We start from the raw sequence: 22,522 nt of genomic DNA, 5'->3' as shown, positions 1-22,522 counted from the left end.
TACCCACACGAAATGAAAGAAAATATCTCCTTAAACAGATACTAAAGAATTCCACGATCTAATTTCAAGGCAATGCAATCTAGACCGCTAATGAAAGTTTGCGAAAAGTGCAAAAGAAGCTTAATTGTCGCCGAGAATGGCCTTCCATATAATGAGAGAGACCTAACTATACTTGCTATTCTAGAACTAAGAGCTTAAGTTTTTCATAGTTAGATTTCTTATCTCGAAGAATGGTCACCCATTTAGAACCAAAAAGGGTGAACGTTGCTTTCTAATACTGATTTAAACTTTATTTGTTCATTTTCCTACTAGATGATAGGCAGAAAGGTTTAATTCGAAGCCTCGATGACATTCGACCGGGCACGCTACTATACCTGCTCCTAGACAGAAAAAACTTAAATATTTTACCACCCCGAGAATCGAACTCAGGACCTTATATACTTCAAATAGTTTTTTAATATTAATCGACAAAAAACCTCCATTAAAAATCGGTAAATAAACAAGTGATAATATACCACAACCACCAGGGAGGCAGCGGTGGCAGGAGATAGCCAATCTTCATTAGAGGTGTTCGCGCCGAAAAGTCATCGCGCATAGCCGTGCTGCGCTAGGCATGTCCCTCGGGCAACGACAACGACATATTTTCTAGCTAATATTAACTCCACTGCCGGTGATACGACGAAAACTCGCATGTTTTTCACACAACTAACTCGTTTGTACGTAACACAAAGGATTTATGGACTGAAAAGTTTTGAAAGTATTTGAAAAGTTCAGATAACGTTTGTATTATGTGTTATGTTTGAAAGTTTGTGAAACATTTTCATTCCTGGATTTAATAAAGTTTATTACAGCCTTCACTCTTCGTATGAATATGAAAGTGAAAAATAACAAGCAATATTAAAATTTTAAAAATACATCTTACTTAGGTTATTATTTTTTCGGAGACTTTGGACTGAATAAGAGCTAATTATGAATAAGTGTCGAACAACCTACCTGCTAAAAAAAAGTGATAACAAATGTAATAAAACAACAGTCAAAATTCTACTTCATAAGCTATCTAATAGATACCCGGAAGAAGTGAAACCAGCCCTAAATTAAATGGACAGATCTATTTTACCGATAGCAGAATCTATTCGATTAATTGTCTCAACTTCACCCGAGTACATAGTAAGTAATAATTGTCAATAAATCATGTACATTGACACAATTATTTGTTTATTTGTTGTAACAATATATTATTATTAGTTAAGTACTATATTCTAGTTGACTGTCGGTGTCGGTTGAATGTAGCGCACAAGTTACATGTTACAATTCAAAGTTGTAATTATTCGAATATCATCGTGATTTGTGCTTGTTGCAGCATAAATGAAATAAAAAAAATATGATACATTAATTTATGTGTGGTTCTTTCAGAAATTATTTGGTCGTCATGGCTATATCATTTTTATTATTATAATATTACTAAATTCCCGCCCCGGCTTCGACCGGGTTAAAAACTTATTTTTCACAAAATCTTAACAAACTATGCGTTCTTAACTCAAACGTTCCATCTATTGGTAATAACAGCATAAAGAAATCGTGCCATCTATTGGTAAAAACTGCATGAAAATCGGATCTGTAGATTTTGAGTTTATATCTATAATATATAGATTTAACGTTGCGATAAAATATAAATATATAAGGGACGTTATCAAAAATACTTCACATGATTCACCAATAATTAAGTAATTTGATGTGTTTCAATTTGATATAAAAAATAAATATATTGCATCCTGATTTGGGTTACCAGGAAGTGAGAAAGGTTAGGAGGTATCGAAATCCTCACGTCATACTTTTATAACCTTCATAAGCAACCTTCAGAAAAAATATGAAACAGAGTAAGGTCTACTGCATACTTATTCCTTTTATATTCTGGATTATACCGAAAAGGTATAATATGGCTCGCTACAATGGTAGGGTGCGAGGTAAAAATGTAAATTGTCCCTCGCATTTGAAAGCTCAGCGGTGGATGCTCTAATGCATATTTTACATATCATATCACGTGTCGATAAGCAAATTTGCATGTGTTAACGTGCGAGCGAGAGATCTTTATCTTTCATGATAGCCTGGTACAATTTTAACGCTAGCCTCGATACGAAATACCAGTTTCCCGTCCTGCTTTTATTTTGTTTCATACACTTGAACGAGCGAGAGAGCCGATAAGTGGTAGTTATTAGAAAGAGACGCTGAAAAAGTTTGCTTGTTTAACAGCTAAAGGAGTTTTGAACTCGTTTCGTTAGCAAAGTGAAGTCGATGGTTTCAGTTTAATAGCTTGCCTTTGAGTAATCATCATTGTATGTGCATATTTCATGCGGTATAAACAGAATAATAAAGCCTGTGTTTAAATAAAGCTACGGCGTAGACGCTCTACGACGTAGAGAGTCTACGGTGCCTGCAAACTTTTGCATTATTTCACCTATTCATAATATCGTAGACGATACGATACATAATATTCTAGACTATGGAGGAGCGATTTTTCTTGAGTTGTGGCAGTTCAAGTTTATTTATGACTGGTTACTAAGATACTGAAATGAAAAAAAGTTTACTGTAAAAGAAATACAGAAAAAGATTTTCTTAAAATAACATTGTTCAAACAAAATAGGTCTCATTAAACAAAAAGATATAGATCAAGACCATTAAGATTAAATATCAACTCTTTTCTTGAAAAGTCGTAGTTTGGCAGGCGGCCTAAATATAAATTTTGCGGGCTTAAAATATAGGTAGCTGTAAGTGTCTCGATGCTCTAAGGAAAGTTGTAAATGGTATACATTTCTCATTTTAATAGCCACTTTGAGACCTATTAGTTTTGATGAAAGTCTCAGCTTAAAATCGCGTAAATTAACGCCGCGAGTCTAATGGCTAAGCTCTGACTTTTGAAAGACTGAAATAAACTGGCCGTGGATGGAACTGTTTGTGGAGTTATAATATTAGGTGGAATAAGTTTTCAGATCAAATTATTTGAATGTGAAACTATTTAAGCACTTGGAAACAAGTATTTTAAAAGATTTTCTGGTAAAAGTAACAACTTTCCAACCGTTGCAGAATCCGCTAAATACTGAAACTACTATAGTTTAACAACTAGTAGGTATCCTTGATGTATACATGGCTCTCTACTATAAAACTCTATAGGTAAGCAGCTAGCAGAGGTATACAACATTTAGAACATCAGTGACCCTGGCTTATGCTAACTGTCCCTGTTTGATACATTTTTTTTTTCGGGAAATACAAGGAATTCTTCCCGAGATACATATATTGAACATTCTTAGACTCGCTACTAAATTGTATGACTATTACTTTAGTATATTTTTACACAAACCTATAATACTTTTTAAACTTCACTTTTTCAAAGTCATAAAATAAACTATTTTTATATTCAACTATTCAAATAAACGTTTTACATTTTTCCTAACACTACATGACAGAGAACAGTGGGGTCTATAACAAACATGAATATGAATGGTACACTTGAAGCTGTCAAAAATCCCATGCGACACAAAATGGCGGCCACACGTACTAATGTAGTATGAATACGAGAACACAATTTATCTTTTGTACGGCCCTGATTGATGAATCTTGTTACTTAAAAGATTAATCTTAGGAATATATTCCTTTTGTTGAAGTTATTTGAGGATAATATATGTTTTAGTAGACTCTTTTATCTATACTAATATTATAAAGCTGAAGAGTTTGTTTGTTTGTTTGTTTGAACGCGCTAATCTCAGGAACTACTGGTCCGATTTTAAAAATTCTTTCAGTGTTAGATAGCCCAATTATCGAGGAAGGCTATAGGCTATATAACATCACGCTACGGTCATAAGGAGCGGAGTAGCAACGAAATGTTGCAGAAACGCGGAAAATTTTTCCCATTCTCTAAGATGACGCAAGCGAAGTTGCGCGGGTCAGCTAGTTTAAATTAAAGATTAAGTATTTTTAGTTAAGAATATATGTAAAGATAAATTAGCTAAATGCATCTGTTTTACTTGAAGAACAACTTTAAGAGCTAGTTTCACAGCTTATGAATATGTATCAGATAACCAATCTGAAAGATAAAATAACAGCGAATGTATGAAAACAACTGTCAAAATTCCATTTGATAAGCTAAACAATACTTATGCAGAAGATGTTTGCAACTAAAGTTTTTATTCATTCCACTTCGAAAAAAACATAACCACATCACTACAATCTTGATACTTTCAACACTAAATTATGAAGCAATGTTTTTATTACAAAAAAAATAAGGATTCCATTAAACCAGTCTAATTACTCATCATTTCGAAAGGTTCTAGTCCGTATTAATTTATGATCCTGACCTCAATTTCAAGCAGACATTAATATTAATTACGTTGAAGCTACATTGAACAAGATAACTATTATATCTAAAGGTTATTACTAGTGATTAGAATACAACATATATGTATATGAATATTTCACATCAAACCTAGCCATTATATTCAATACTGATTTCCCCAGAGCTTGACAGCTTGCAAATAGATTGTACAAAAAAACAACATCACTATAATCGTCTAAAAACTCGCAGTCGATTTTCCGGAACACGGAGAAAATCGTCGAGCATAAAATTAAGGGATATAAGTAAATGTTTATAGCTCGGAGTGGCTCGGAGAGGTTCGGAGTGGCTCGGGAGTGTTACACGGGCGGGTGCGCAGACGCCTCCTCAATTAACGCAGTAGACGGAAAATTAGCTCTCGTCACCTAAATGCACACCTGGTTCACTTGTGCGCGACTAACCGAAATAAACAACCTTAGGGCCCGCACAGACGAGCGTCAAGTTGCTAGCGCTAATTGCCACTCGTGCAGTTTTAAAAACGATAAAATGTTCTTTGCCTCGCCATGTTATGTCACATACTCTTTACGTTTGCTTTGATGGAATCGGCCCCCTAACTTTTGACACGCACAAAGTTGTCTAACTACACTGAAGTTAGTCTCAAGTGGCAATAAAAAAGGTAGTGAAATCTAATAAATCCTTTTCTGTGCTTAAAAAGACATTTTTTATAATTGTCATTAGTTTTTATCGCGGTAAATGAGATAAACCAAATATAAATGTCAAGATTCGTAACAAATACCAGATTTTTGATAATAATAATAGTTCTTAGGTGACTGTCAATGGCGTGAGTCCATTCGTGTAGCTAATGTTTCTTTAGACACTTATAAAGGGCTAATAAAGGAATCTATTGTCGCAGCGGACAATAGAATCGAATCGCATCATATACCACCTCTTTTCTATACTAACATTGTGATCACTATCAGAGATAATAATAGTTTTCTAAAGACAATGAGATGATATTGTACTATCATGATGGACATTGTGTTATAAAGCGGAAATATTTGATCATTTTTATATAGTTTCAAGAGTCAATATAGTTTTTTTAGGTTCCGTTTGCAAAATAATTTCTGATGAGATTAATTTTGTATGTATTAATTAATAACTATATTTCTTATGAAGTTATTAATGTGAATATATTAATAGGACGTCTTTTACCTACTAAGCGAATTTTCGAGTAAATCTAAAACCCACTTCTGTAGGAAAACAACTATTTAATGCTTACCGATTTTGTAGTAACAATTTATTGATTTTCTCAGACAAGTTCTACGAAGGTGACAAAGCACGAGACTTTCAAAACAAAAAATTCGGAAGCCATGATACATTTTAGTCTATTTGGATATTTCAAGCTCACCACACAAAAACAATGGGAGATTTGAAAGCCAGTTTTTTCCATTCCAGAGGCGACAAGTTTTGTTTTGTCTAAACCCATTCAATGATTACAAATCGATGGGTTTGAACGTTCGTGTCCAAACTAGAGATGTAACAAATATTCGGACTATTTTGGATACTGGTGAAAGTATTTTTTTGACATCTCGTAACACGAAAACAATGGACTGTGTGTTGTGATTTTTGTGGTAATTAAAATAAGTTAGTTAAGTTAGTGTCATATTCTGGGGCTAAGACTATTATACTTCTGTGATTCCAGTTTCCAGGATTTGTGTGTGTTAAAAGTATAATTTTAAATGATTCAATACTTTAAAAAGATAAGTAGCATTGTAAAATTCAATTCTATTCGATATTTGTACATAAAATAATTCATTTATTTTAGATCGTTGGGACATCTTAAATCCAAACTCCCACGCCTTAAACTAGCACAATCACCTTAGTTTGCTCGTAAAAAATTAAACGGCCCATTTCCTCAGCAAAAAGTTCCAGGCACAAAAGTTCGTATGTATGAGAAAAAATTAGGAAGTCTGTCGGACGCCGCGCTGATTAACGCTATTTATTTTTCACGTTACGTTGGACTATGTGCTCGAAGGACTGTATCCACTAGCCAAGGTTTAAACGAAGATTTTTTTGTTAAAATATGTTTTGAGATCTTATCGATGTGTTTTTGTGTCCTTGTTATAATAATTCTGTGGTAATATGACATATTACCAGGTATTTTACGTGCCTCAGAATATCCTTTTCCCATGAGTGCTTACGGAAATTACAAAATGTCACCCTACACTGAATGCTTGCATTACAGATCCATTAGTTATTTTTAGGAATCTTTTCTTTTTCACTAGTTTTTGGTTTCCGCCTATATATGCGGGGGAAAAGGCGTGATATTAAGCATGTACGTACTTTTCAACTTTTTTTGTAGTTCCTTGAAAAAATAATAAGAATAAAGTTACGGAAATTACTGTAACACTATTTGATCAAAAAATTCCATGGTAACAGACTTTTTATCATGGTAAATTAACATTTCACGAGAAACAGTAGTCAGGACACTGCAACATAGGAATATTGCAGGCCGTAATAATACTGCACTGCGATGCGAAACAAAGGAAAATGGTGTCGCTAGACCCTCGGGCAAGGGGCTTACAATTTTATTTTATACAATTTCATACATTTTATAAAAGAAACCATTTTTTAAACATAATTCATAGAACCCATTCAACAAAACAATTTTACCTTGCAAAGTAAAAACACTGAAATATTATATTTTAATATAAAAATTCATCGTTTCAAGTAATAAAATATGAATCTACTAAATCAAAACCTCAACATTGAAGCTCAAATAAATATTCTCAAAATATGGACGGTAAAGAGAGAGAAAGATGAACGAAATCCATTCTTCATCACTTGCAAGTACCAGGGCAGCAGCACACCTCAAGAGCTCCATCAATCACGCGTCAGATCAAACACGGATCGTTGCGCGCCATAGAGTAGATAAATTGTCTCTGTTACGTACAAATATCATCGAGTTCTGTGGTCTTGAAAACGACGATTTAGAAAGATAAATGTTACTATAAATGTACCTATTTTAAAGACTATGTATTAAATTTGTATAGTAACTTAGTTCCACCATGCAATTTGTAAAGGTGCAAAATATCAAAGGAAAAAGTATGTATAAATAAAAAATATAAACCTAAATATAAATTTAAAATACGATTTACTTTTAAAGCAATTCTGTAGCTGTAGCCATAAATTGCACATCAATAACAAAGAGTGCCAAGCCAAAAAACAAAATTTATTCATTAACAATTCGGTTGCGTTTACTGCCGGACCTCCCTCGAGGGAAGCTACCCCATAATCACGATTGGGGAACAAATTGATGATCTGAAAAACGCAGGTGGACTTTTGCCATCTCCTAAATAATATTGTGCCCTGGTACTCTCAGGGGAAAAATGAGATGGTTTTTACACCCAGTACCGCTACTAAATCACGAAATGATGATCCGATGTAGCGAAACTCTATAATTTAAGATAAACCAATATTTATTGTTTGTTTCTGTTCTGATATTATTTGTTTTATTGGTAAAAATGTTTTTTGTGTATTTCCGGAGGAGTATCATTTCACGCAAACATTCATTGTACATTGGTTGGTAAAAATAAATATCACAATTCAATCAGGAATATACATATATAATAGGCATAATTTCTTGAATATTTTTTTAGTTATTTTTTTTAGATTAGTAAATTCACTATTGTAAAGTGTACGGGAATTATATGGATGTTTTCATTTGATATACGAAGTTTGAAAAATATGATATCGTATACAAAATATTGCATATTACAGAAACTATAAGGACATACATCTTGACATCCGTCTTCGGGGCCGCACATAAGAACAAGTAAATTATGTTCGTGCTCATACATATTCAGGGACATCACACTCGCTTACGACTCGCCGAGGAAAAAACCAGCCTTATCTCACCTTTTATCTTGTTTATTTACCAGTATTTCGTATTATATGGAAGAAGAGTATAGATTCCGTAAGATGCTTTACAAATAGGCGCACATGATCTGATAGGAGGTTTAGCAGAACGATTGATAGGCCTTTGTTTGCAGCAAGTATTATTGTGTTTACTCTCTCACACCTTAAATTCAATGTAGATTTTCATTATATTGTACATAAGTACATAATAAATTATGTGAAATCACGCCTTTTTCCTATGGAAATAAGCAGATACCAAGGATGCCATCTGGCACCGTCCTTACAAACGTATTTTACTTCATTTTTATGCTGATTCCTTGCCAGATATATTATGATTTTGATCATACCTTTGAAAATACATTATAATACATTTTAAAAACAACAATATTCTCAATATTTGTCCACACAAATCTTCAGAGCGTGACCATACATAAAATGTTGGTCAAAGCATTATCCAGAGTCTTTTTATTCGTCGCCCTGGTGTCCGCGTGCGTGCAAATATTGCGACGTGAGTGTTTGGACTCCCCTATACCTCTGGCGCCCTAGTATATTTGCTTTGAGACGATTGAACGCCTGGTTATCCGAGCAATACAAAATGGACACCTTTGTACGGGATTTGTTTCTTTATTTGTTCCTTTTTTCAACAAGCCTCAAATATTAATTAAATAATATTATTTTCTTCTTATTTAACAATGGAGTTAGTTGTCTGTGTAGTTGTTAGTCGATTACAAGAACAGTAAATAATATAATAATGTAATTTTTTGATGAAAACTATTAAACTTTATACCTGCGTACATTTTATACAACTTACTTATTTATCAAACGAAGTGAACCTAACGAGCGGTGCACAAAGGTAATGGCAAAGACAACTGCAAAGAATTTCCCGATTAGAAAGAAAACTTTTATGTTTTCTATTTGTTAAAACGTTGAAGATGTGCTAAGTAATACTTTTACTTTAATGGAGAAAATGTGTTTATGTGAAGAAACAATCTTTTAAATTGTCAAATGGGTTTTATAAATCTACATCTATAGTATTAGAACGACTTTTTATTCCCGGTTTTCCATCAAAAATCATCCACCGTAGACGAAATCGTCGGTAAAAGTTAGTACGAAATATAAAAACGAAACAGTTTTGGATGACGATGCAATATTTGCCGTTGGCGCCTCCATTTTAACAAATTGTTCGCTGCATGATTTATTCTCCCCTGGTAGAGAGCTTATTTTGTACCAGGGTAATATGAAATCGATACTGATGTCTGCCTCTGTCATCGAACGAGCTGCGTTTACAGAAAAAAGAGTTAATTTTAAAGCCAATTTTAAGTTAATTTTACATGTATTGATTACAGTCATATTAATAACAAAAACAGACGTGTTAAAATAACTGAAATATGTTCATTTAAAATTAAAACGCGTGTTTAATTAAAAACAGCGGTATTTTGTGAACGAAATATGAAAGTTTATTCATATTCATGCACGTGACTTTCAATCAGTGGCTGACGGATGTAAAACTGTTTTGTAAAGACTCAGTAATGCGTTATTGATGACTAACTTTATCTAGAGAAAGCACAACAAGTAAATCTAAAATATTCAATTCATCAATAGTTACGACTAAATTCTTATACATAATATACTCTTAAATATAAAAAATTAAGAACTCCCGAAATAATTGACTATTCAAGCATGTATCTGTACTACCAACCAACAACAAAAATAGAAAGTATGGTCTCTTAAATTATGCGTCCGGTCGTCTCATTTTCATTTCCATGTATTGCTTTTCATCGCTATTATAAAATATAAGGAAAAATGAAGCTACGCATTATCCCAGAGAGAATTGGAGCCAATCGACTGTAGCAAGATGCAATTTGTTTGTGAACTATGTTATTTGCAATCTAGTAGAAAATTTAAAAGCCATTTTGTATATTACCTGCTTAGAATGTTAACTAAGAAACGAGGGGACTTGTACAACTATAATATTGCTATTCAAAACTGTTATTTAGTTCAAAAGTTGGAAACTGTTAGAATAATATTTTGTAAATTATACTTAAAGAGTAAATTTTCATAGCAGATAAGATTTGGGTTGTTACGCAATTTTCTACATGAAAAGTCAAAATACATCCCTTATAATAAAATGTCGAGCAATTTATACAATATTTTCTTTGAAACTTCAATGTACATTTTGATATCACATAAAAAATTACGTATTGCCTGAAGTCCTATTAGTTTGTGAGGGTGTGTGTACGTGTTAATCCTTCAGGCAAAAACGAATGAATAGAGAAATTTCCCACATAGTGGATATAAACCTGGATTACGCACGAGATACATACTTTATAACCTAAGGAATCCTTCCACGCCGAAGTCACTGACTCCAACTATATTTTCACCTATTTGGGTTCGAATCCCACCCGGGATAAATATTTGTGTGATGAGCACGAGTATTTATTCTGAACCTGGTTGTTAATTTATCTCTATAAGTATGTATTTAGAAGAATATTATCGGTTATCTGGTTACCATAGTACAAGCTCTGCTTAATTTGGAATCAGATTACCGTGCGTGTAAGTAGTCCCACAATATTTATATTTATTTATTTATTTCTTTTACTTCAGTGATACCAAAAAGATTTTTTTTATATAGATTTTTATACACTTGGTAAATTTGATAAAAGCGTCCTAGACGAAACCTAGTTTCCGTATAAAGTCCAATAGGCAGGTAATACGTGTCACAAAGTGCTAGCGCCGACAATTGCGACGTGTCCTGCACTCAACTGAATATTAAGTAAACCTATCGGTGCTATTGAGTTATTGCACTTGCAACTACTTCAATACTTTTGAGTTATTACTTGCTACACTTTGAATTAGATGGTTCTGCTTACTATTGAAAAACTTGTGCCAAGTATGTGAGTAACTTGTTTTTTTCGACAACGAAATTTAATATGTTATTTTCGAAATGATTTCTCATTACAATGAGCCCTTTTTATTTGACATGGTGTATAGAATTATAGTGACTATTGATGTTAATAATGGTATTTTCAAAAACAGACGTAAAATTAATGAAAGCCTAGCTGTACTCCGCTTGTGTGTTTTCCTGTATTCCTGAATTTATATAAACAAAAACAGTTAAATCGATTCAGCCATTGACCGATCTTAGCAAGACTAGCAAACGAATTCACTCATTTTACAAACTTGTTTTAATTTACCTGTCCCAATGTATATTTTTAACAAATAAAGAGAAAGAGAATAATATTTATTTAGACTACAACTAAACTATCGCCAAAACTATGAATAAAAAGCGTCATATTCGTAGTAAAACCCTGCATGTTGCACCACAGCACCGCAGATTGCGTTCGTGTCGTATCACCGGTATCGAAGACGACGCGACTCGATCACACTTCAAATTAACTTGCACTACACACTACATCGCACCCACTACAATGCAATCTGCTCACATCAACTGTGAATATATCGATGTAAAGAAAGTAAAGTTGAGTGGTCTGGGTTATAAAGATTTTGGTGTTTGAAAGAGGAAATAATAAACACTGATTGACTTTAAACATTATGGGGAATAGGTACTCTAATCACTTTTCCATTCACAGATTACCTAGTGTTTTATAAATTTTATAGAATTACTTAATGAAATAGAGTATTGTAAATTGTGTTGTGAAGCCCTGAATATGCTGAGATAATGTTTTCTTTTTATAAGTAAAATCAAATATAACACGATTAGCTACACGTTTACTTTTTTTTAAATTATCCTAAATCAAGTAAAAAAAACATCTAGATAAGTAAAAAAGTTATCAAGTAGCGTTAGCAAAGATTTATTTCACAGAGAATCTGTGTACAAAAACATGTTAAACAGAGTGTTCCCTAAAATCTACTGCACCAATTACGCTTGGCCCCTAAACAGAACAGCAAATATGAAAATTTAACAAAATGTCGGACTTGTACCGCAACACCGTTCACGTTGTTAACGTTTATTAGGAATTCCCGCAAAAAACGCCAATAATCCGATTATGAACGTACATAGCCTGTAGCCACTGGATTTAAAGCTTGCAGTATACATATCCACTGGAAAACGAGTCGCAACTGCATTGCTTTTGACACTGACCAATGATATCCGCCAAATATAAACTACAAAATGATTTTATGATATTCAGCATGTAGTGTTATCGACTCGACTCCACTAGATACGGTCTCGCTTAGAATGCCGCCGCTTACTAGTTAATCCTATCCGGGAACAATCGACCGGTTGGGTGTTGTAATATCGGATAATTTTTATGTTTAACTGCACGTTTGGCGCAGTGGTTTAAGCGGTCACCTCGCCGCAACAACCGTAGCGCCGCGTGTGGTGGGTTCGAATCCCACCTGGGACAAATCTTTGTGTGATGAGCACGAGTATTTGTTCTGAGCCTGGATGTTAATGTATCTATATAAGTATGTATTTAGAAGTATATAAGTATGTTTATCGGTTATTTGATTACCATAGTACAAGCTCTGCTTAGTTTGGAATCAAAATGACCGTGTGTGAGTTGTCCAATAATATTTATTTATTTTATTTATTTATGTGCACTCTGCCCAACCCTATTAGAAAAGTGCTTGTAAGGAATACAGAACAATAGCACGATTCTACACATTTAAAATGTATTCCAAAAATAGTTTCTACTCACATTTTTCGGTAGCTAGCCGGTTGTTGATACTCGATAGTAATCGGGATACAGCTCAATGTGATGTGTGGTTTGGGCCGCTTGTTAGGTGATAGGTGTGCTTCGACCCTTAAGTGGAATTACGCGGAACGTTTATATACTTCGTTTAAACATTCATACGAATTATAAAGAGAGAAGGAATTTGGTTTACAAGTGCCGGATTATTTTGCCAAATTCACGTAATGGAATGTTGCTTTTATGTGTCTGTTATTTGGTAAAACCACTAAATGGTTTCGTCTGGATTTTTCAGACAGATTTCATTTAAAACACGATTGCTAGAGACGTTTTTAAATAGCCTTTCGGTCAGTCTACGGCTTATAACGTTTACTAAGTTTGCCACAATCGACTTAGTAAGTACAATTATATGAACGTTTTTACACTAATGGTCAGATTCTTCAGAATCAATTCTACGTTCATATTTCTATGCTAGAAAACGTCTTTGTGTTATACTCTTCGTAAAGCTTAAGATAAGTCACATATCTATATTATGTCCAAACAATAGCGTAATCAAATACCTATACAATATAATAGGAGAGTCTAATTATCGCTCGTAGTTTATTTCACACAACCATTTTTGCCGTGTTAAAAGATAGCATACAAAAACAAATGTCAGACAAGCCTCAGGCAAGTTTAAATAAATCCATGTAAAAATACACCAGTGTTATTTTATTTGGAAACGTATAGTGTGTGTGTTCGCACGACTGCGCGACTGCTCGTCAAATAGTGTATGCAGCCGTATTGTGGTAGATTTGTGCCGTGATCGACGCTACACGCTCAGTTATGTGAGCTGAAGAGCGGTACTACTGGTTACAATCTCGCTCGAATATTTTAGGCCTGATTTCACCACTTCTCGATAAATGTTAGATAGCTAATCACTGACAGTAGTTTTAATACGTTTGCTGTCAGCTTATCGTATCGTAGGTTATCTGACGCTCATTTATAAACTATGAAACTGGCTCACAGAATGGCTTAGGATCACAGAATGATGCTTATTTTGACTTGTAAGTGGGAGTACTCAAATGCTACTTTATTATTTAATAGGCAAATTTAAGGTTGGGAATTCTTGCACTATTTCATAATACTGTAGTCCGTTACGTCAAACCGACTTTTAATATCAAATTTTTATTCTACAGAATAGCACAGACTTTTCTCTTATGTTTGAATTCAGCTAATAGTTATAAGTTTTTAAAACATTCGGTTTATTTTTTAGCACTGGAGGATTGTTTAGATATAAAAAGAGATATATTCATATTTAAACGAACCAAGAACTAGTAAATTAGTAATTTCGCAACAAGTCTAACACTTCTGTAGTTATTTTAATTCTACGGTACGAAAGTAGGCCTCCACATTCAGCCTGACAGCTGGCGCTAACATCGACGTGTTCATACCACCATACATGTTTTATGATAGCCTGGTACCTCGAGCTATGTATCAACGTATAACGCCCTCGCAACACGGGGTAGACAGTACAAATATTATTTTAGCGACGCGGTGGATCGCGTTTAAATGTGGCCTTATGTGCAGACACATATTTACAAACATATATACATATTATATCACTTATTATGTATGTTGAATATACAAAGATGGTTTGAAAATGTCTGAATACACTGTCTGCTTTCTGTGTTTCTCTGTCTTCTATAAAGGCCATATCTTGCGGTATGATCAAGGTAAAAGCTACTTCGAATGGTCCTAGATTATAAGTTTTTGATATTTCGTAACATACGTGTATGTAGCCCTACTTTGTGTCCGTGTGTTATTCCTAGATATACAAAACTCATGATTTTCTTAAACTATGTATGTTACGTAATTAATTAATAATGTTTTTATTGTTTCAGATCTTCATCATGGGCCAGTGTTACTTAATAACGTTATGTGCTTTGACTTTCTTCACCACGGTCTACTGTCAAACTGGTAAGTTTATTACATCCCCGTAGAGATAAAGAAAATCATATAATTTAATGTATCTATATAAGTATGTATTTAGAAGTATATAAGTATGTTTATCAGTTATTTGGTTACCATAGTACAAGCTCTGCTTAGTTTGGAATCAAATGACCGTGTGTGAGTTGTCCAATCATATTTATTTATATTTATTTATTTATTTTATTTATATTTTGATATTAAAGCGCAAAACTGCGAAAAGCAAGACTAGGTTAATCAACTACACCTACAATCAATTACTTCATTTCTGAAGCCGTTGTAACACTTGCTGTAAACATAAAAGAAAATTAACCTGTAGAGTGTGAGCAAAAGACAGTACACTATTAGACGAAGAAGTTACTTGTGCACGAACGAACAGCGCCTTGTCATCACCCATGAACAATTTGATGACATGTTACCTCACCCAGTGACGTCAATAGGAAAACTCATCGAAATTCACTTTCCCTCCAGAAACGGAACCACCAACAACGGTGACCACTAAGCAGCCGCCGACAACAACAGTGATCACTTCCACCACCACCGCCTGGGAGACGGAGACGCTGAACGAAGGCCAGGCCATACAGAAGGCGCTGCAGTACTTGCTGCAGCACCGCCAGCCTGACTGGGGCTGGGGCAATGATACCCATCATGTTATGTTGACTTTACAGGTACGTACCTACCAGTACCTTTCTGCCATAAGAGGAATAATGTATCACCACTTGTGATACCTGTATTCTGAACAAATAAATGCTTGAATTTGAGGAATACAGGCTTGAATAGTAGATACTGAACTAATCAAGCCTGTATTCAGTAGTAAATGGGTAAGATCTAAATGGACGCGATAAGGGGAATCCCGTGCGAAAAATGCATCGATCGTAACATGTCAAGAAAAATAGTATTTGTGTTGTTAAGATTACTTCTTTTTGAGGTCCAAATGACCCAATGCAATTAGAGCTGAGATTAGATGAACATAACTTCCTTAATGTAGGTACCCAAGATATTTCTATGCAAGTAGATACTTGAATTGTACGCCTCCGAAACCACGTTATTATTGATAATTTTTTTTTTGCTCTTCGCGGCTTATTGTTTTCATGTCTATTTCAGTTGGCAAACAACACAGGCAAGGAGATAGAACAGCAAGGCCTGGAGATGCAGCTGTCTGCCAAACAGATGGAGATTGAGATACTGCTCATGATGTCCAAGTGAGTAACCCACGTTTTAATACAGTGACAAAACACTTAGTTCTAACTAACTTTAAGATCATAAACGTGCTTACTTCATCAAAATTCAATTCAATGTATTTCTTACGTAAAAGAGAACATTGTAAATAACTACACTTGGCATGCTTAATACTAATTAGAAAACAATTACAAACTCCTGCAGAGTTGTCTAAGTTCAGTGGAACTCTCCGCTGTAACCGAGTCTCGTCTAGAAGGACATTATCATAGTTAATATAATTTCTAATATTACTTTGTCTAAATAACATAGCGAAAAGATAAACAGTCACTTCGAGTCCAGAAGACCAAAATATATGACTTATAGGACTATATCATGTCATACTGATCTACCACGTACTCACTACCCTCTCCAATATCGCGTTACATTTTTAGAATCGCACATACATTGTGAACATGTTGACATACATTTCGCGTGTGTCCTAAATAGTTACCATACTGTGTACATTGTAATTCTATGCTCAAACAGAAAGCAATCAACGGAATAGCTTCATAAATGCTTTTAATACTTAAGTTGACTGGTTAATATACATTCGCGATATAACGCTTGTTTTATACATCTATGAGTACTTCCAAAGTAAAGTCAACATCTTTGTTACAAGACTTTCATATTATTCTAACCCCTTTTAACCTTAGCTACGCATCTAACCAGAGATTAAAAATTTGAAAAGCATCTAAAGTGCTTAAAACTATCACGGCTTCAAAACATAATACTAACCCATATAATATATCCCCAGAACTATTTTATCACTGATTTCTGTATTTCTTAGATATACTTATGTTAAGTGCGTTAATTTTTACATATGTAAATGAGTGCATAAGTTTGGGCAAATATGGGCTAAATAGCTAAACGGGTATTAAATCGTGCTTAACGTGAAAATAATTTCTCAAAGCCTATTACTACAACAATAATCTTTGCAGGCACCACGAGTCTCCTCCCCCACTCGGGCGCCTGGCTGCCTACACGCTAGCTCTTGGCGCGCTGTGCAAGGACCCGCGCTCCTTCCACGGCCGCGACTTAGTAGCGGCCCTGCTCCATCGAGAACCACCCCATGACCTGGAGTTCGCGTACGCTACCCTCGCGGCGTGTTCTTCAGCTGCTCATGTACGACGTCGCCATATCAGGAGGCTGCTGGATATTGCTAATGCTGCGTCTGATCATAGTCTTGGTAAGGACTTTACATGCTTAAAATTTTTACGGATTGTTGAAATGGAGGTAATGTGTAATAGAATCAATTCTTCAATAGATTCAGATTACCTACCTTCCTATTATCTATTGAAAGAATCTGAATCTGAAAGGTTTTACAAGGCTATAAAACCAGTACCTAAGGCAAAACCAGCAAAAGTAAACCACGCAATAACTCTTTCGACTGCCAAACATAAAATGAAGTTAAACAAATGAATATTGCTCATACTTTTTGTGTTATCTTTAGACACGATCTCAATGGTGATTCTGGCACTGAGATGCGTGGTACAGGACCACAGACACCGCAGCCTTATCCACTTCGTGAGACGTCCCATGGCTGGACTAGCCCGTCAGCAGCACTCTGATGGTAGCTTCGGTACTCTTACTACTACGGCCCTCGCTATACAGGTAAGCACGATAAAAACGAATAATGAAGGAACATTTGAGATCAGGCAGCCCTATCAGATATAGAAAATAACTACAAAGTAACTTAACAATGTCGGCCATGTAAGATATAGGTTCTAATATAGGGACTGACCACTTGACTGCTCTAAAGAGAGTATTGAAAAGTAGCTTTTTCCGATTATTCATCAGTTTTTCTTTTGCTTTCCCTGTGAAGGCAGGCGCTGCAATTAAAATTCACAAAAGACCACATCATCACCTATCCAATTTTTATACCTCAAGTAAACTCTTCTTCCAGGCTCTAGAAGACTCAGACAGTGGTCCCGGCGCGCACCAGCACTGGAGCTTCCCAGCGGCTCGCAAGTGGCTGCTGGAGCGACAGAGCGCGGACGGCGGGTGGGGAGACGTGGCCAAGACTGCTGCTGCCGTCGCCGCCTTGACCCCCGCCTCGCTGGCCGCTGTACGACCCCCGCACTGCAGTGATAAGCTGCTTGACAGCCGACATGAACCATTAGGTAAGTGGAAATAAACAACAACAAGGAACTGCTTAGGAAAATTATGACATCACGGTAACTAAGCATGAAAGTGTGAAGGAATGCCGCCACGCATGAAAACACAACGATAAAATTTTTGGAAGAACAAAAAAACCAGAGCATCTAATGCGACCACTTTAACTTTTATCATGCATGCCATGAAATGGTTTCATGAAGGTGTGATTGAATAATCGCACCTTTATAATGTTGGGATTATAAGCAGCTGAAGTATTTTAAAGGCTTTGTTAAACTTGCAAACTGCATACTGGAAATAGATTTCGTTCCGCTCGCGGTAAAAATCGGGCTTTAGGGTTCGTTCCGCTGCGGTAAAAATCGGGCTTTAGGGTTTGTAATAATTGGCATTATAGACTCCTACTCTGATTTCACCAAGCAACGCTATTATTGGTCGGCGATACAAGTTGAGACTAAACTTTTGTAAAACATACCATTTTATTGGTCCTTCCAGACAGTAACGGCGGCGACGGCACCCTGAAGCTGGCGTATCAGTCAGGCAGCACCAGCAACGACTCGGAGGCTCGCAACGTTTCCTTCACTTACACGCTGTGGCTCGGCACCAACGTCACTGAGAACTACACCCTGCACATGGTCGCTCCTAGGTAACGTCTTTAATCCTACTATACTCAGGCCGTTACAAACGTGCGAACTACGTCATAATCAAAAGAATCATAGGAATGTGCTAGTGTAAGTGCGAGCGAAAGACTCCGTTAAAATAACATGACTTAGTTCGCACGTTTGAAATGGCCAGAGTATAGCGGTCCTTGAGGTGGTCTCTCGAGTGCTATAAAGCATCGTTATAGTACGATACCTGTAGCGCGATTCTCTACAGCCGGTACTATCGAGTGTCGAATGTTTGACATTTAAAATGTACTGCAAAAAATAGTTCCTAAGGCGCCCGCTAGAGATGCTAATCAGTATTTCAATTAGCGTTTTTATTAAAGTGGGATAGAAAACGAATCAAGATAAAAAGCACTTAAACTTGGACTATAAAATGAAGTAATAAATTCACAATAACGTCAGGAAATAAACCAGATAAAATTATTTTACCACTGACTACAATCGACACTAAAATTTAGAATAAGTACTTCTCTATAACATTAAACCCCAGTTTTAACTTCTACAATGAAACTTAATAGGACAGTTTATTTTTGAACATCTATCCCTAAAAATCTAAAATTGATTAAACAAATACTATATTTCTGAATAGCTCCTAAAAAAACAGAACTCAATCAAACAAAATTACCTTTCTAGGAACGTCTCCTTCTACCACGTGATGCAAATGGCGGCCGAACACAACCCTAAGTTCAAGTTTGAGGCGAGCGAGTGGCCCAACGGTCACTACGTGCATACCCTGGCCGGCCACAAGGAGGAACCCATGGGCTACCACTACTGGCTGCTGTACCGTCTGCCTGAGATACCGGACCCTGCCAGCCCGCCTGGCAACCAGCTTGTCGCTCCAGTTGGTAAGAACCACTTCACTTTTATACAATTTTGAACTGACCTTAAAAGAATCAAATCTTAAGGAGCTAGGAAACATCCAGTACGTAAAAATAGGGTCTATTGTTAATGATGAGACGTGGGTAGGAACATTAGGGGTCGAAGGCCCTTCGGGTATAACGGGCGTGATATTAGGTATGTAATTAATTTAGCAGTAAATACTGGACGATTTAATAGCTATAAATAAGTACTCCTTGTACATTCAGCCATTTTGATTAGCCTCAGATGAGACGTATAGGTCTTGCGCAGTCCACCTTTTTGTTTTGTTAAACGTAACGTCAATCTGGGTAACTTTGAATCATTTGGGTAACATTGACTGTGGGAATATGAACAAGTTTCAATTATTTTTTCATATGAAACCAACAGAATTGATAAAAGTTTGCAAAACTAATATAAACTTTTATCACGAACTACGAAAATTTATCATGTACTACGAAATATGTTTTGTTTATTCGTCATAGTATAGATTCGATTTCAGCATCATTCGTTAGTTAAGTCAAATACCTACCTAACTAAAAATGTAATTCCTCAACGTTTTATAATACCGTAATACTGATTGATCTTCGTTTCTTTGCAGGTGTGGACGACTTATTAGTAGAAGACGGTGAACACTATCTGTTCTGGTACAAGAAGCTGTAACTCGTGAGCTCACCAGTCACCACCACGCTCCAGCTGATTGTTCTCTACCATTTCACACCAATTCCTTTAGTATAGTTTCTCTACACCAATTATTTATATACGACCTGTCGGATACATGACCTTTGACCTTTAACCCTGTACCGGCCCACTTCTAGGCAAGGGTCTCCTCCTAATGTGAGGGAGGCTTTAGATCACGATAACAGCAAGCTGGTCAAGGAACTTTGCATGCCCTCAAGAAATATATTAAACCATTTTAAGGCATGCAAGTTATCAACAGTCTAGTAATTACTGCTATGCAATTTTACAATAAGTACCTTACAATTGTATTCGCTAGAAAGGGGTCTTCATTACTCTCGTTACTTCATAAGTATGCAATGCAAAAGAATGATTTTTGGTAAAAGCTGAATTAATTTATTTTCTATTGCAGTATCATTTCCGGCAGGTCTTAAACTCCCAACTTTTATCTAACTGTACTTTATAAACTTCAATAGAAAAGTTGTAACGTTAGAAACATATATATCAGTCGTTAATATTTTAAGCAACTGGAATACTTTGTAGTTTGAAATTATATATCACAAGTAGTGGTTAGAGACTCTTAAGGTTACCTTCTAGAGATGCTGTATGAAGATATGATGATGAGCTTCTTCATCAATGATGGAGAATGGGTAAAGCGTTTGCTGTGACAAGTACCAAAGATGTATGTTTACCATTTCGTGCCCGGAGGGGTGTTTTGATGTAAATATTTCCGTGGTGTTTTAGCATGAGAATAAATAAAAATACATTTGAATTATTTTACCTTATATTATCGGACCTAACAACAATATGCAATTCCGTTTGATGCACGCAGTAATTCAGATACCTATTAGAGCTCGCAGTGACTCTACACAATAACATATTCTTGCGTGAAATATTAGTTTTATAAAAGTTGCATTACAGCATTACTAGAATCAGCCATAAAGCATGGTATTTTCTCTTGGAAATACTTACTATAAATTACTATTCATATTTCGTGACATTTTGTCCTAGTACAGATTTTACACTCAAAATACTGCTACTGAAAATACAGTTTTGCTCTATATTGAGTGGTATTTATCTCATGCTAAAACAACAAGCGTAGGTTCTATCTATGTGAGGAACAATTACTTCAGTGTTTACTTAATATGCATTATATTTTAAAAGTGCAATAATTCTGTAATGTAAGTCAGTAATATAGACAGAAAATATGTGTTTTTCTGATAATTATGACAAATTTTTTATCAGAAAATAAGTATTTTCTGGTAATAATGACATAATTTTTATCAGAAAATAAGTTTTTTTCTGATGATAATGACATAATTTTTATCAGAAAATAAGTGTTTTTCTGATAATAATGACATAATTTTTATCAGAAAATTAGTGTTTTTCTGATAATAACATAATTTTTATCTGCAATACTTTGCATGCGTTAGTTGGAAGCATGTAATATAGCTACTAGATCAACGTTTAAGATTCGTGTTAACAGTAAGCGATTCTCAATTTAACAATTTTTAATACAAACTTCGGGTCAATGGAAGACTTCTATCACGCACACATATTACTTTAACTGACTTCAAAAAGGAAGAGGTTGTATGTTCGAATTATTGTTTTTTTTATGTCCTACCTACAGTTATTAACTTGAAACTTACGGGCAAATTGTGAATGGTTTATTTTACTTCGAACTCGACGGCGAATGTGCGCCAATGCTAACGAGTAGTAAACCGTGTTTAAAATATATTAAGTTGGCATAAATCCTTTCAGTTTCAATTCTTAAAAACAAAACTTCTACATTTTATGAAAGTCTTTATTTTTGTTAATTACTATTAATTTTCTGATATTTCATATCCGAAAAGGTAAACTACCTTTGACCATAGTAGTAATATTTATTAAAAGATTTTTGTTAAGTTAAGTACACCTTAAGGTAAGTCTTACCATTGACCCGTTGTCCTATTCTAGTAATATAATATGTAATCTCAAACCATAGATTTTAAAACTAATCATTTTAGACGAGACTGAACGCAAGAGTTATCTGATTTAATGCGTTAGAATAACATTTTTATTGTACCTATTGAATGGTTCTTAATAAAGTATAAAAAATTATATACGTGTGTTTTATTTCAACCCCTTTCACCAAT

At 35.1% G+C, this 22,522-nt stretch overlaps 1 protein-coding gene across 1 annotated transcript in view; it reads left to right on the top strand.

The window, feature by feature from the left end:
- Window positions 1-22,487, top strand: part of LOC142981499 (uncharacterized protein CG3556) — a 115,596-nt gene extending 93,109 nt beyond the window's left edge. Inside the window, exons 3-11 of the mRNA XM_076127464.1 lie at window positions 14,778-14,853; window positions 15,334-15,530; window positions 15,967-16,064; window positions 17,019-17,266; window positions 17,531-17,691; window positions 17,984-18,200; window positions 18,685-18,835; window positions 19,488-19,699; window positions 20,311-22,487. Coding sequence (XP_075983579.1) covers window positions 14,787-14,853; window positions 15,334-15,530; window positions 15,967-16,064; window positions 17,019-17,266; window positions 17,531-17,691; window positions 17,984-18,200; window positions 18,685-18,835; window positions 19,488-19,699; window positions 20,311-20,372 — 1,413 coding nt within the window. The 5' untranslated portion in view covers window positions 14,778-14,786 and the 3' untranslated portion in view covers window positions 20,373-22,487. The remainder of the gene's footprint in view (window positions 1-14,777; window positions 14,854-15,333; window positions 15,531-15,966; window positions 16,065-17,018; window positions 17,267-17,530; window positions 17,692-17,983; window positions 18,201-18,684; window positions 18,836-19,487; window positions 19,700-20,310) is intronic.
- The last annotated feature ends 35 nt before the right edge of the window (window positions 22,488-22,522 follow it).

The sequence above is a fragment of the Anticarsia gemmatalis genome, chromosome 20 (assembly GCF_050436995.1).
Source record: "Anticarsia gemmatalis isolate Benzon Research Colony breed Stoneville strain chromosome 20, ilAntGemm2 primary, whole genome shotgun sequence".
Taxonomy (NCBI): domain Eukaryota; kingdom Metazoa; phylum Arthropoda; class Insecta; order Lepidoptera; family Erebidae; genus Anticarsia; species Anticarsia gemmatalis.
Note: the sequence above shows the minus strand (reverse complement) of the source record. Positions and strands in the feature narration are given on the sequence as shown.